Source organism: Scomber japonicus, chromosome 22 (genome assembly GCF_027409825.1).
Source record: "Scomber japonicus isolate fScoJap1 chromosome 22, fScoJap1.pri, whole genome shotgun sequence".
Lineage (NCBI taxonomy): Eukaryota > Metazoa > Chordata > Actinopteri > Scombriformes > Scombridae > Scomber > Scomber japonicus.
The window spans coordinates 4,063,432-4,077,066 of NC_070599.1; the positions used below are offsets into that span (position 1 = coordinate 4,063,432).

At 38.9% G+C, this 13,635-nt stretch overlaps 1 protein-coding gene across 2 annotated transcripts in view; it reads left to right on the forward strand.

Annotated features, from left to right (window-relative positions):
- The first annotated feature begins 1,758 nt into the window (after positions 1-1,758).
- map4k2 (mitogen-activated protein kinase kinase kinase kinase 2) overlaps positions 1,759-13,635 on the forward strand; it is a 39,246-nt gene continuing 27,369 nt past the window's right edge. For both annotated transcript variants that reach the window (XM_053343859.1, XM_053343860.1), the window contains exon 1: positions 1,759-2,029. In XM_053343859.1, coding sequence (XP_053199834.1) covers positions 1,937-2,029 — 93 coding nt within the window. In that variant the 5' untranslated portion in view covers positions 1,759-1,936. The remainder of the gene's footprint in view (positions 2,030-13,635) is intronic.

Here is a 13,635-nt window from a genome sequence, read left to right on the forward strand (position 1 = left end):
AGCAGTGGTGTAGACTGAGGACACAGCAGCCTCCTGATGGGTCAAACATCAATGAGTACTTAATAAATGTGAACTCAAAACAAACAAATTACCAAGATTCAAAAAACAAAACAAAAACATTTAAAATGTCATGGTAAAGGCAAACATGACATGTTTAATGAAATATAACAAATAGTATGGAAGCCTATTCTAACAGGAAATCTAAAAAGAGAAAACTAAGTAATTGCTAAAATAGAATATATTGTAAATTTAAATACATGTTATAAGGTATTTTAATATAGTGACCACAATTATGACACTAAGGCATTATGATTAGATTAATTTGGTCAACTCAAATACACATAGCTCTTGTTCTCTTTATCTCCATTAGAAGTAATTAAAAAATAAGTGGATAAATAATAATGGAATAAATACTGCAGGTCTGACATTTTAAATCATAGATGATGAGGTGAAAAATTATAAGGAGAGACTTTGACTTTTTGTTTTTTATATATTTAAGATGAGAATTCTAGATACAAGCCCAAAGCCAACATTCCAAAGTGTAAATATGATTTGATCAGTGTTATTAGACAGCTGTCATTTTAACTCTGATATCAATATTGTCATGATTTGACTGTTTTGGCTTAAATTATGAGATTCTGTCAATGTTATTAAATAATAAAAGTGCTGACCATAAAAAAAAGTTCTACTAAAATACAAACTGAGACAAAAAGTCCATATTTTCCATATTAGAGACAGAAGTGTATTACTGCCACGCCAGAAAAAGCATTAGTGTCACGTTATAATGAGGTAACGTTAAAGTTATCACGTTACAACGTAACACAGGTCACGTTCTAACGTCATACTCATATCTGAATGAGGAAACAGTGTGTGTAGAACGGATATGAATGTGACTCTTCTACATGATTTCAGTGTAGTTCATGTTTGGGTTGAGACACGTTGTGCTGTGATAAGATAGAGGCTCACTGTATAGCTGGAGGAATGGAGGACACACACACACACACACACACCAGCAGTGGACCATGTCATGACGTCATGGTATATAGAGACAGTCTCTGCCTCAGACCAGCTATGACTTTCATGATATAACGTGATAATGAAGCTTTTTTATTGTTTCAGTTATATCACAATCATGACTTCCAAGGCCCAAATAATAAAGTATGACTCAAAGTCAATAAGTGATGACATCTGACTTCAGATGCTAAATGACAAAAAGTCAGAAAGAGATTTCCTGTTTTGAAATCTAAATGAAGTACTTTATGTCATTGTTACAAGAACAACGAGCAATACAAGTTCAGACATTTGAAATACTAAATAAATAAATGAATGAATAGTTTGCATCATACAAGACTCAAATCAATAAAGTGCAATTTATTAAGTCAAACATTTTGACATACGTTCATTTAGACTAGTCTAAGTTTTTGTCTCATTTGTTCATACATTTTGATTTGGAGTCAACATTTGAATGATGATTTAAGTCAATATTTTCTTTTTTTTCCTTTTATCAGTCCTAACTTTCCTCAGTTTTATTTTTCCTGGCAGAAATGAAGAGGAAGCAGAGGAAACAGCAGTTTAACAGAGGGAAACTCTGTGGATTGTATTTTTTACAGTGTGCAGCGTCTGCTCATGCGTGATTTGACTCCAGCAGCAGCACCACTCGGGACTTCTTGCTCACAGACGCTGTTGTGTGTCAGTGTCAGTGACCGTGGACCTGTGTATGTATGTATGTGTGTATGTGTGTGTGTGTGTGTGTGTCTGCCTGCCAGGCTGATCGATACACCGGCAATTAGTCGGGACCCAATTAGTTCCCATTAATCAGTGAGTGAGGCAGAGTGCTGCTGCTGTTCTCTCCTCCGACAACAACAGCTGGGATGCGTGAGTAGAAAGCCCGCCAGAGACTCTCTCACACACACAGCACCCAGAGGTGTCTCCAAACATGGACACGATAGGGGTGTCATTCCTGGACCCTTTAGAGGACTACCAGTTAATCCACCGAATTGGGTGCGGCACCTATGGAGATGTGTTCAAGGTGAGTGAGAACATTTCCTGGTGTTTTCATCGCGACACACACACACACACACACACACACACACACACACACACACACATACATGCACACAGAAAAGCTGGGACGTTCAACATGAGCAAAAATGTTGTTTCACTTCCTGTCATCAAGGTGAAGCTGTGTTTTGGAGAAGTGTCAGAGTGACCTGTGATAGCTTACATGATTATTATAAACATCTGCAGCTTTAGTTTATATTCCCTCCTCGTGATTACACAAAACAGTGTTTCAAATAATCACAATATTAAAAAAAGAAGTAAAAGGTGTAATAATTCATATAAGGGTTAGAGTCATATGCTGCTTGTGTCATTATATCAGCCAGAGATTTATCACACACACTGACAGGCTGTTGCATCACTGTGCCACAGCTTTATATTGTTTATTTAATGTAGAAATAATCAATGTAATATAAGGACTTTTTTCAAAAATCAACAGTTTATAGATCAAAACAACCATTCTGTTATTGTTTAAATCCAGAAAACAAATCCACACAACAGAACCAGTCAACAGTTTGGACTACTCATTCATCATATGTTTGACTGTTTTCTACATTGTAGCACTATACCAGAGACAAACTATTTAATTACACAGATGGAATTGTGTAGTAATAAAAAGAAGTGTTCATCCTGTAGAGAAACATATGATAGTCTCATTAGGCACAAACCAGATGGGATGGCATGTTGCCATATAAATAAAGAAACATTCTTCAATGAGTAGGTGTGTCCTGTGCTTCCATTCACCAATATTATTATAACACACTTATGAGAGGTGATTTGTTGATTCATTTATCAGCAGAAAATTAATTGGCAAAGATTTTGATGATCGTTAAAGCAATTTTTGGAGCCAAAATGGCGACAATTGTAGTTCCATCTTCCTTAGAGATGATGGACTGATTATCTTTGAGTTTTGGGTTATAGTTGAATGACAGTTTGAGTAATCAGCATTTCTATTTTCCACAATTAACTGATGCTTTACAAACCGCATGATAATCAATTCATTGAGAAAATAATCAGCAGTTGAATCAATCTGAACTGATGAATATAATCATTAGTTACACTATATTTAGACATGTTTAAGTGTAAAAGTGTTGCATTCTTGGTGATGTGAGCGTCAGGATGCAAACATCCTGTACTGTTAACCCGCCCCGGTGCCTTGTGCATCCTGCAGAGGCAACACAAGAATTTGTATTGTTTCTTTGCTTCTTTTTTTTTACCCCCCACACTAGAAACAGAGGGTTCCACTCAACTGTAACTTTCTCATAATGACACATCCTAGCTGAATTCTTTACAGATTAAACCTGTTTTACAGCCTTCTCTGTTACTGACAGATCTGTTCCCATGAGAGCACATGTGTCGCATAGGAAGTGAAGTGTTTTCGGTTTATTCGCAGTGGTTTCAGTTATGCATCATCTCTGTTCTGAACGTCCTGTGGTGGACTGAACATTCAATCAGTGCAGTGACAGGCTGTGACACTGCCTCTGCTACATACAGCACAAAAAAGAAATGAAAGTAACAGTCTGTAAGTAGTGTGATGGTGTGTGGATGTTCCCTCATTTGGTGTTTCAGTGATGCTGGTGGAGAGTGATGTACTTCCTCTTGTCAGGTGTCCAGGTCAAACTCCTGGAGTAAAGGATCAAACCTCAGCTTTTCTGTTGGGTTCATAAACTCTCAGAATAAGTTGCCTTTTTCCTTGTTGCTGGAAGTAGAGTAGAGGTGGCACAACTTCACCTACTTCCATGGTGCACAGAGAAGTCAAAGCTCCAGCAACACTGGTAGTATAGAACAACTTTATTAATAGACCAATGTGTTGCGGCTTGCCTCCTTCATCAGGGTCATCATAAAACACATTACAAAGAAAATATACAAAAATAATGGGGTATCTACCAAGATGGGTTTGGGCATATGGTCATGTGACTTCAATTGTTTGTTTCTGCTTTTTTTTCTACCCGATTTAACACTGCTTGTATTGTGTTTGATGATGACCTGATGAAGGCTGTAAGCTGAAATGTGTTGGTCTATTAATGAAGTTCTTCTATATTACAAGTGTTGCTGGAGCTTTGACTTTTGAGACTACAGTTGTCCAAATGTCCACTAATATTTCTTCATTTATTTACATGTAGCAGGGGGGAGTCTTATGTGTGAATACAACCGTTAAACACATCCAGCATGTTCACAGCAACATTAGCATTACTGTGGAGTTGTGTTTTTGAATGCAAGTCCCAATTCACTCTCCTTTTAGCTGTTTTTGGTCTCCACCATCTCCTTAGAAAGCTATCAGTGTCTTCAGCTGCTAAACGCTCTGCTATGTTCACCAGCTAGTTGTTAACTTTGTGTGTCTGCTGTTTGATGTGTACAGTAATTTCAGTACCCTCAACACTGTTTGATTGACTGCAGATTATAACTTAAACCAAAGAAGTGATTACATGTTGATATAGGTCTGGGCAGTATATTGATATCGTCTCAGATTTTGGATATTAGGGCTGTTTCCACTGCAGGAACTTTGGGGTAATTTTACGAGAACGTGACCATTGGTGCATGTCACCATAGCAGGAAATGCTCCTGAAGGACAATCTGTCTGGGTATGTACTCCATGTGGCATCGAAAAATCCCTGGTGGGAAAAACTCAACGCAACGATTGATACTGTTGCAGAATGATTACATCACCTCCAGAGTCCAGTGGGTTCTATCAATGTCCTTCTCGGCAATGGAGACACAACAACTGAGAGGACCGAGTGAGAGGACGTTCCTGTAAAGTTCCCACCTCCTAAATTTTACCTGGAACTTCCTTAATGGAAACGGGACTATTGTAATATCGTGATACAACATAAGCGTTCCTGGTTTTAAAGGCTGCATTATAGTAAAGTGATGTCATTTTCCGAACTTTCCAGACTGTTCTTACTTTCCTATTATTTGCCTTTACCCACTTAGTCATTATATCCACATTACTGATAATTATTTATCAAAAATATGCAGCCCCAATTGGTGTCCCTTCTCATTGGTATCTCAATATCGATATTGTGGTATTTGGTCAAAAATATCATGATGGTTGATTTTGTCCATATCGCCTAGCCCTATATTGATATAAACGATATTCAGCGTTTATATTAGTATTGTGCAGTATGTGTGTATTACTGTAACATGCTGTGTGTGTGTTGTGAATGGGGAAGCAGCACCACATACAATAACAGACAATAGCACATTATCACCTCCCACTGCTGCTGTTGGCGGGTTTGGTGAAACCTCTGGTCATGTGACTGCGTGGGCTTTCAATGGACTCTCATTCCAAGGCTATTATTGAGAGGAAACTCTACTCATGTGTTTCAACCCTGTGATTAGTTTGGATCCATGACCTCCTGTAGCTCTGACTGGATACCGTTCCTGTCCTCAAGTGGTCTCACACTCAGCCGAGTGATGTCACAGCGGGGTCGGTGAAATGAATAATGAGCTAACTTTTTTTTTTTAGCAGAGGTCGAGATATTCCGACAAACTATTAAAAACACATCAGTGACATGTTCTTTCATCACTGTGAACTCACACACTGTAATTTCTCTTGACTCAGTCCCACACACACCATCCTGCTTCCAGAAATACTCCAAAACCAAAAAGTTATTTTCTCCTGATTTAGTAACATTTAGTAAAAACTACAGTGACCAGCTGTTTTAGTCAGTTAGTGGAGCTTTAAAAAAATTAACCAATATATTTGTGAGCTGTTTTTAAAGATTTACGTCAGTGAGCTGAGAGTCACAGACAGGTTAGGGGTGTCAGGAAGTTAGGAGAGGCAGACAAACACATTGTTTCTGCTCTTTTTATGGGATTTGTTGGCATGAGGATGAAAACAGATGTATCCTTTAACATCAGGAAGAAGTTGATTAGTCATGTGAAGGCAGACTTGGTATCAAATGGTATCAAAATATGCACAAAGAAAGAAGAAAGCTCTAGCAAAACACAAAGTTTGGAACATATTTCAACTTCAAGTGATGACTACAGTAAAGCAGGCCAGTGTGTGTCTGTGTTTTCTGCAGTCTAGCAACCACACTTGGTGCTGAGGAGCAGAAAGTGTGAAACTTAGTGTGACATTAGTTGTTAAACATTTCTTCTGCTTTACAGATTAAGATTCTGTGGTGGTTGTTTGTGGTTGTTTTTCTGCTCGCATGTGTGCTTAAGAGTCACCAGCTCAGAGGCTGGCATCAACTTGATAGTGAGATCACTGCCAGCATAGGTTTTTTTTTTCATTGCCCTCTATGATTTGTCTCTTCCTGCATGACTATTGAATGTTGGTAGAAATTAGAGGCTTAGAATGAAAGCTTTGTTCTGTGATTGTGATGAATCACAGATTAATCATGTGTCAAAGGAAAGCTGAGGACAGATTGGGGCCTTTGTGTGGCTGCTGTACTGTTCAGCCGGGGGCCCGTCCTGATTCTTTTTGGATTTTAGCTTTGAGAAGGAACGGCTTCTCATTTTCGCTTACTGTGTTTCTTCTCATCGGTGTCGTAATAGAAGCTGAAGAGTTGCCAGCTGCATGATTTCATAGACGTGAGAGTGGATTACAAAGTCTGGATTATAAAGTGCTGCTGTCAAACGGCTTAGAGTGTGTATTCATACTTTACATCTCACTCTGCATATTTTCTGCTGAGGAAGTGAAGTTTTCTCTTTTTTAAGACTGTAGATCAATCCTAACTCCAAGTATGTGAAGTGTGCCAGAACTATATGACCTTAAGATGAGTCAATATTTATTCATTTTCCCCTAAAATGGTTTTCCCAAAATGTCTTTTTAATCAGAAGAATCATTTAGATATTATTATTAGATACTAGATTTTTATAGAAGTTTCCAATGCAAAATTTCATGGAAACAGATTGTGGCAATAGGGAGCTACAAATCACTGCATAGTTATGAACACTGTCTATCTATCTATCACTGTGGTTCTCTCTTACACACACACACACACACACACACACACACACACACACACACACACACACACACGCACACGCACACCCTGTAGTGGCACTACATTTCCTGTGTTGGCAAAAATCAACATGTTAATCATGTTAGCGTAGTGTGCTTCTCTATGTTAAAACTGTGAAATGGGAAAGAACATTTCATGATTCCATTTCATTATATTATTATAACACTGCTGTTAGTCATACCTGCACTTACTTTACAGACAGAAAGCAGGGCTGTGCATACAATGTCTGTAAATACACATCTGATTAAATGCATATTCAATTTTGCGTCTTTCTTCTTAGCCAAATGACATATTACTTAGCCCAAGTGATAGGCTGTCACATAGATATGTGAATGAGTAAGGAAGTCATATAAACAGAAATGTCTCCATGCAAGTGAAAGGCCACATTTGGCAAGTGTCTGCAGTTGTGTATGACTAAAAAAGCAGGCTGTGTTTACAGAGGCATTGGTTATGTTTGCAGTAAGTTTAACCCATGCTTTGGTTACTTTCACCAGTGCTAATGTAGCATAATGCCATCCACAGTTTAGTATATCATATGCAGTAGTATAGAATAGTAGTATTGTAACGTGTTGAGCAGAGTTATGTTTGAGATGTCCTGATGAACATTTGAAGGAAGTCGATGAGGCTGTTTGTGTGACCCTCATTTACAACGGTGTCGAGAAACATTGACAGCAACACAACAGCACACAAAACAAGATTAGGTGAAAGAAAAGAAAGAAAAGAAAATATTAGGAAAAAGAAAATAATACAAAATAAAACATTGAAGAAATACATTTAAAGAATTAAGATATGGTGAAGTTAAAAACAGTTACAACCAAATAAAACGGTGTGAGATAAGGAGATAAGTTTGAACAGCTGCATTGAGGGTAAAAAAAATCTAATTTTAAGGCCTTTTGCAGATTTTTTAAAGTGTAAGGTGCATTATAAGAGAAAGACGTGTTTCCTATTTCAAACTGGAGCATTTAGCATCTAAAGGGTCAAATATTTTTGTCAGTAGTCGATGGAGACCAAACCAGAGCTCACAGGAAAATAAATATTGAGCTGGTATCAGGAAACGTGACTCCAAATGAATGCTGTAGCTCCATTTCTGCTTGATGTATAAACAGGAAGCTGTCGGCTAAAACGATCTCCATAACAACTTCACGGGATGATCATTTGCCAAAGTTGTGTTTACAGCTCATTCTATTGCTCACATGAAGTAAAGAAACCAGCTATGCCTGCTTTCAAACTAGTCTGATAGATCTAAATCAGGCCTTAATCTATGTAGAGAACACTGCATGCTACACTGCATGCTTTTTATCTGCATTCAGAAGGAAATGGTTTGGTATCATTATGCAGAATGAACAGTTTGGCCTGAAGCTGTGTAGCACTTGTGGCTCAGAGGCCATTTGGGTGTCTGATCAAAGTCCTGTGAAGCTACCTTTTACATTAACAGGCTGTTATTTCAGGCATCAGTTGTGTAAAAAGCAGTCTCTCAGACGTTACTATCACTGTAGTCACAGGAAGCTCTGTGGTAGAACAGGAAAGAAAACAGGAAGTGAATGCAGCAAAGCCACAGGTTGTGTTTGAGGCGACCTGCTTTTCCCATTGGTGGCTGCCTCATTTGTTGTGGATTGGCAGACTGAAAAAAGCCAGCAGGTGTGACGTCAGTGCAGTGAATGAGATGACTGATGTTCCCAGGAAGAATTGACAGTTAGAGTTAAAAATATACTATGACTGCCTTGAAACAACTTCAACCATCATGTCTGTACTGTTGGTCTAGTTCTACTTTCACTTAGTTTTGACTGAAGATTGAAATATTTCAGTATCAGAACTTTTGAAAGCTCTCTCTAAACATTGCATCAGACAGTTCAAATGTAAGGCACGTGTATTTTATATAGCACATTTTATAGTGTGTAGTTGATATCCTTTATGGAATATTGTTGTTATATTTTTATGAGCTTGTTTGTTAGATATGTATGTATGTGTGTGTGTGTGTGTGTGTGTGTGTGTGTGTGTGTGTGTGTGTGTGTGTGTGTGATTCATGTCAGAATCATTTTAAAGGCCTGTTGCAATAAGTGCTATATCGCAATATTATCATTCAGGTGTGGAGGGGGACTAAACGTTTTTGACTCAGACCTGCTCACCAAAACACACCTGGAGATACACCCAAGTAGTAAATGAACTATGATCATTTATAGGATGAGACATGAAATATAACCACTGTACCCCACACTGGCAGTGTTCATATAATTGTGTCATATGTGGGTTTGATATAACACGTCTAGGTCTAAACTGGTACATACTACCTCCAGGATGTAGCTATACACTCTCACTCTAAAGTCTGACACTAACAAATACTATATTTAGTTAATATGTTACCAGACGAGCTGTCAGTGATATAAAATAGCGTAACAAGCTTAAACTGTGGTGAAAACATACTCGAGCGCTGCGTGACAACACTGAGCTGCTTTAAGCTCTGCAGATGCTGACTGACTGACACACATTTGTCCCTTGGGTGTTACCGTAGCTGTATGTGCTCACCTCACATAAGAACTGCGATCATGCAGTATGTATATATTAACCTGTAAACTAGAGAGGTGAGCTACACTCAGTAATACTTGATCAATGTAGTTCTGGATGTCTGGATGAAAGTTTACTGAGACAATTCAAAGACTTGAATTTCCCATTACTCTCTCTCTCTCTCTCTCTCTCTCTCTCTCTCTCTCTCTCTCTCTCTCTCTCTCTCCCTTGACAATACAAGCCTTTAAGTTAGCTGTGAATCATCATAGATTCTACATAATGAATTCTAGTATGATTGGTTAACTCTGACTTTTCACCTTTGCGGTGTCAGCCATCTGACATTGACCAGCATCATTCAGAATAAATGTGATCATCATGTGTCCAGTCATTCATGTATCTTAGAGGCTGGCCTTCGCTGGGCATCACTGAGCACGTTCTATGTGAGTGCTGCCATCAGTAGTGCAAAACCATTTCTTATTGTAATGTGGTGCAAAAGACAATATGCTCATATTGTTTGGTGTCTCTTTGAGGCATAGAGCAGCTTTCTACCAGCTGTGTGAAATTACATCAGTCTGGCTTTCATAACCACAATAGTACACTCTACCACAGCATGGGTACATATATCACATGTGTTACCTGAGCAACCCCTGTCTGCTCTGTAGGTTGACTGGAGGTGTCATGAGAAGAAAGTAAAGAATAACCTTAATTGTGCAGCAAGGTAGTATTAAGATAAGATATTCCTTTATTAGTCCTACAATGGGGAAATTTGCAATTTTTTTTATTACTCACACAGTCTAAGGAAACTAGTGTAGTCAATCAATCTGACTTTGAGCCACCTGGGGCTGCCAAGTAGGAGAGACCTCTTTTTGCTGATACTATTAGCTCATGCAGTGGAATCAATAGGAGGTCAGAGCCAAGGTGAGACAGCAGGCTAAACTAATTATACATCCTTCATTTTCAAGATAGCATGCTGAGCTGTTGGATATATGCCCAGGTTTTTTTTTATCTTGATAAGTCAGGCAGATGGCAGAGCTCCAACTAAGACTTTATGTCTTCAGGCACTATGTCAGGAACATTTTGTGGATGAAAGATTAAACAAACAATGGGCCCCATGCAAGAAATATGTATACTCTGAAATGTCGCTTTCACATCTGATTTGCAAACCATATTTACACACACACACACACACACACACACACACACACACACACACACACACACACACACACACACACACACACACACACACTGGTTTCCTTGTTTGTTTAAACTTCATAAAAGTCACCTAAACATGATGAAGTGCATGTTTGTAAGTGTGCTGTAATTAGGAAGCATGACTGAGTGCATGTTTATGAATAATATGGCTTTGTAAGAGGGTTTATGAGTATGTGCCTGTTAGTACACAGGTGCAGCTTTGTAAGTGTGGATTTGTGAATAAGTGCATGATCATCAGTAGCTTTGTGATGAAGTGTTTGCTGTGAGTAAGCACATCTTGGAACAGTAAGTGCATGTTTGTGAGTAGGTGTGTGTCCATGATTCAGTGTGCATTCATGAGAAAGTATGCATAAATGTGTGTTTATAAGATGATTCATTCAATGTTCTGGCTGAGTGATGTTTCAGAAACTGAGTTCTGTTTTGTTGTTTTAATGGGAACAGTGTAATACTTTGTTTAGTAAGATAATGATAGATATAGATTTTGTAAATATGGATGATACACAAAGACTAAGTGGGCCTAACCCTAACCCTAACCCTATCCATGTATGATGTCCTGGGAGAAAACATGTTTTATGAATGAATTAACAGAAGATGTTTTGTAAAAATGTTGTGTCTTGTAATCCCATGTGGGAACGGCCAGGTGTTTGACATGGCACAGACATTAAACTAAAATGATAAGTTCATGTAAGCAAGTACGTGTTCGAATGTGCACAATTCTAGTAACTATGCATTTGCCATGTACGGCCATGTTTGCACTTCATTTGAGGGCATGTGTCATTCAGAAAGAAAAAAATCACTAGTGTGGATCCTGAAGTTCTTAAGGTGTCAGAATGTGCCAGTTAAAAGACACTTTTGACAGTTTGGCTACCAACGAACCTACGAACTCACGCCAATAATCCTCCTGATCTTCACAGCCTGGTTTGAACTTGTTCAATGAGTTGTTGCCCAATCACTCCTGTATCTTAGAGGCTGGTCCTCACTGAGGATCAACCAGCATGTCCTGTGTGAGTGCTGAGTTCAGTAATGTAAAACCATTTTTCATTGCAATGTTGTGCAAAACACAACATGCTTACATAATTTGGCATGCCTTCTCTAGGGCATGGAGCAACTTGCTACGCTGTTATGACTTATGCTGTGTGAAGGTAAATGAGTCTGGCTTTCAAAACCACAATAAAGAACTCTACGGCAGCTTGAGTACATATGTGACGTCTGTTACATGAGCAACCCTATGTGTCATGAACCAATAAACTAAAAGATAACCTTAATTACCCTGAGAAAGAGGATTTAGATCAATTATGCTTCATTTTGCATTAAATGATATTTGCTAAAGACACGCATCAACAAGACTCGTATCTCCATGAGCACCTTGCCTTAGATGACTCCCAACGTCAGTGTTTTGCAGAACAAAGGAGATGATTGAAGTTGAATGGTGAAGGTGCTTGACTGCATGTGTGTCTGGGTGTTCTAGTGGCCTTTGGGGCTTAACACACTGATATATGTGACTGCAACGCTCCCAATGTGAGTCAGAACATGGACCTTTGTTGCATTTGATCCCTCCTGTCGCTCGCCTCATTTCCTGCCGCCTCTACACTGTCGCTATCAAACAAAGGCAAACAATACCCAGAAGTTCTAAGAAGTGTGTATGGTGTACTGCTTGTATAATGATGAAGTCCAGCTGTACAATGACATTTTTCTGTTTTTTTCCACTCAATGGTAGTGTAATGCCAACCAATACACTAGAAGGCTTTGGAAAGACACCCTTTCACATCTAAAGACAATGAGTCATCATTTTGCCAAAGCCAGCTGATCTTACAGGCTCACTATTTGTAAGACTACAATTAGTCTATGTTCTTTTGAGATTATTTCCAATCCTGCTCCTGGTGGAAATTTACAAGAAGGAAAAACTGAACAATGGAGTAGAAAGAGATGTAGCTTCTAGCAACAGCGGTCCTTGTGTGTGCAGTGGTTTGTTCTGAAAAAACAAACCAGACAAAGAGTAAAAGAGAAGACACCACAGAATGTGGACATGGCCGTGGTTGAGTGGACGTGTCCCCGTCCTCTCAACAAGGATGTGCCTCCTCGAAGTCCCTGTCGTGTTTACTATTTACCCAGTTTTCTGCTTCCTGTTTGGTGCTGGAGAGAGCACACCTATTGGTTGTAAACAATATTCATGTCATTGAACTTCACCTTCTGCACGGTCCAAGACTAAAAACTTCCCATAATCTTAAATAATATTTATTATATCAGAACGTCAAGAGTTTTATAACCACGTCACACCAAATTTTGAGATGACGGAAGCATGCCACAGCTCTAGCAAAAGTCTCTTATCAGCAACAGAGACAATGCTTGAAAAGGCGTTTGGTGTAAGGCTGACGTAAGGTAATGTGACGTATCTGAAAGTCAGTCTGATAAGGTCTTTGATGACCAATGGTAGCACAGGACTAACAGCTGTTTTCTGTCCTCCAGAGGAGATTTATGTTCCGTTTCCTGAAAGCGTCTTATGGCTAAGATGATCTTAGTCTCATTGTAAAGGCTCTTTCACACTGTGTGATTATGGGCTGTCCGAGGCAAAAGTTGACGAAATTGTGAGAGAAACGTGGTAGAATCTTTGGTCGTCAATCCAAGACAGTGTCCTAGATCTCACTGAGACACGTCCACCAATGACTGATGTGGAGCTTTGGCAATCAAAGACAGCTTGAGGCAAAATTCTGATAGTGTCAGAAATTCAGGACCAAAATCTCACAATGTGATCGCTGCTACGACCCACATCTACAAACCAACCAGTCAGAATATGAATATGACATAAGTGTGACATCTCATAAGTGTATACCATGTTCAAAGAGAAAACTCATTCCCCTTAATACAGTCAAGACACACTAAAATGACTAAA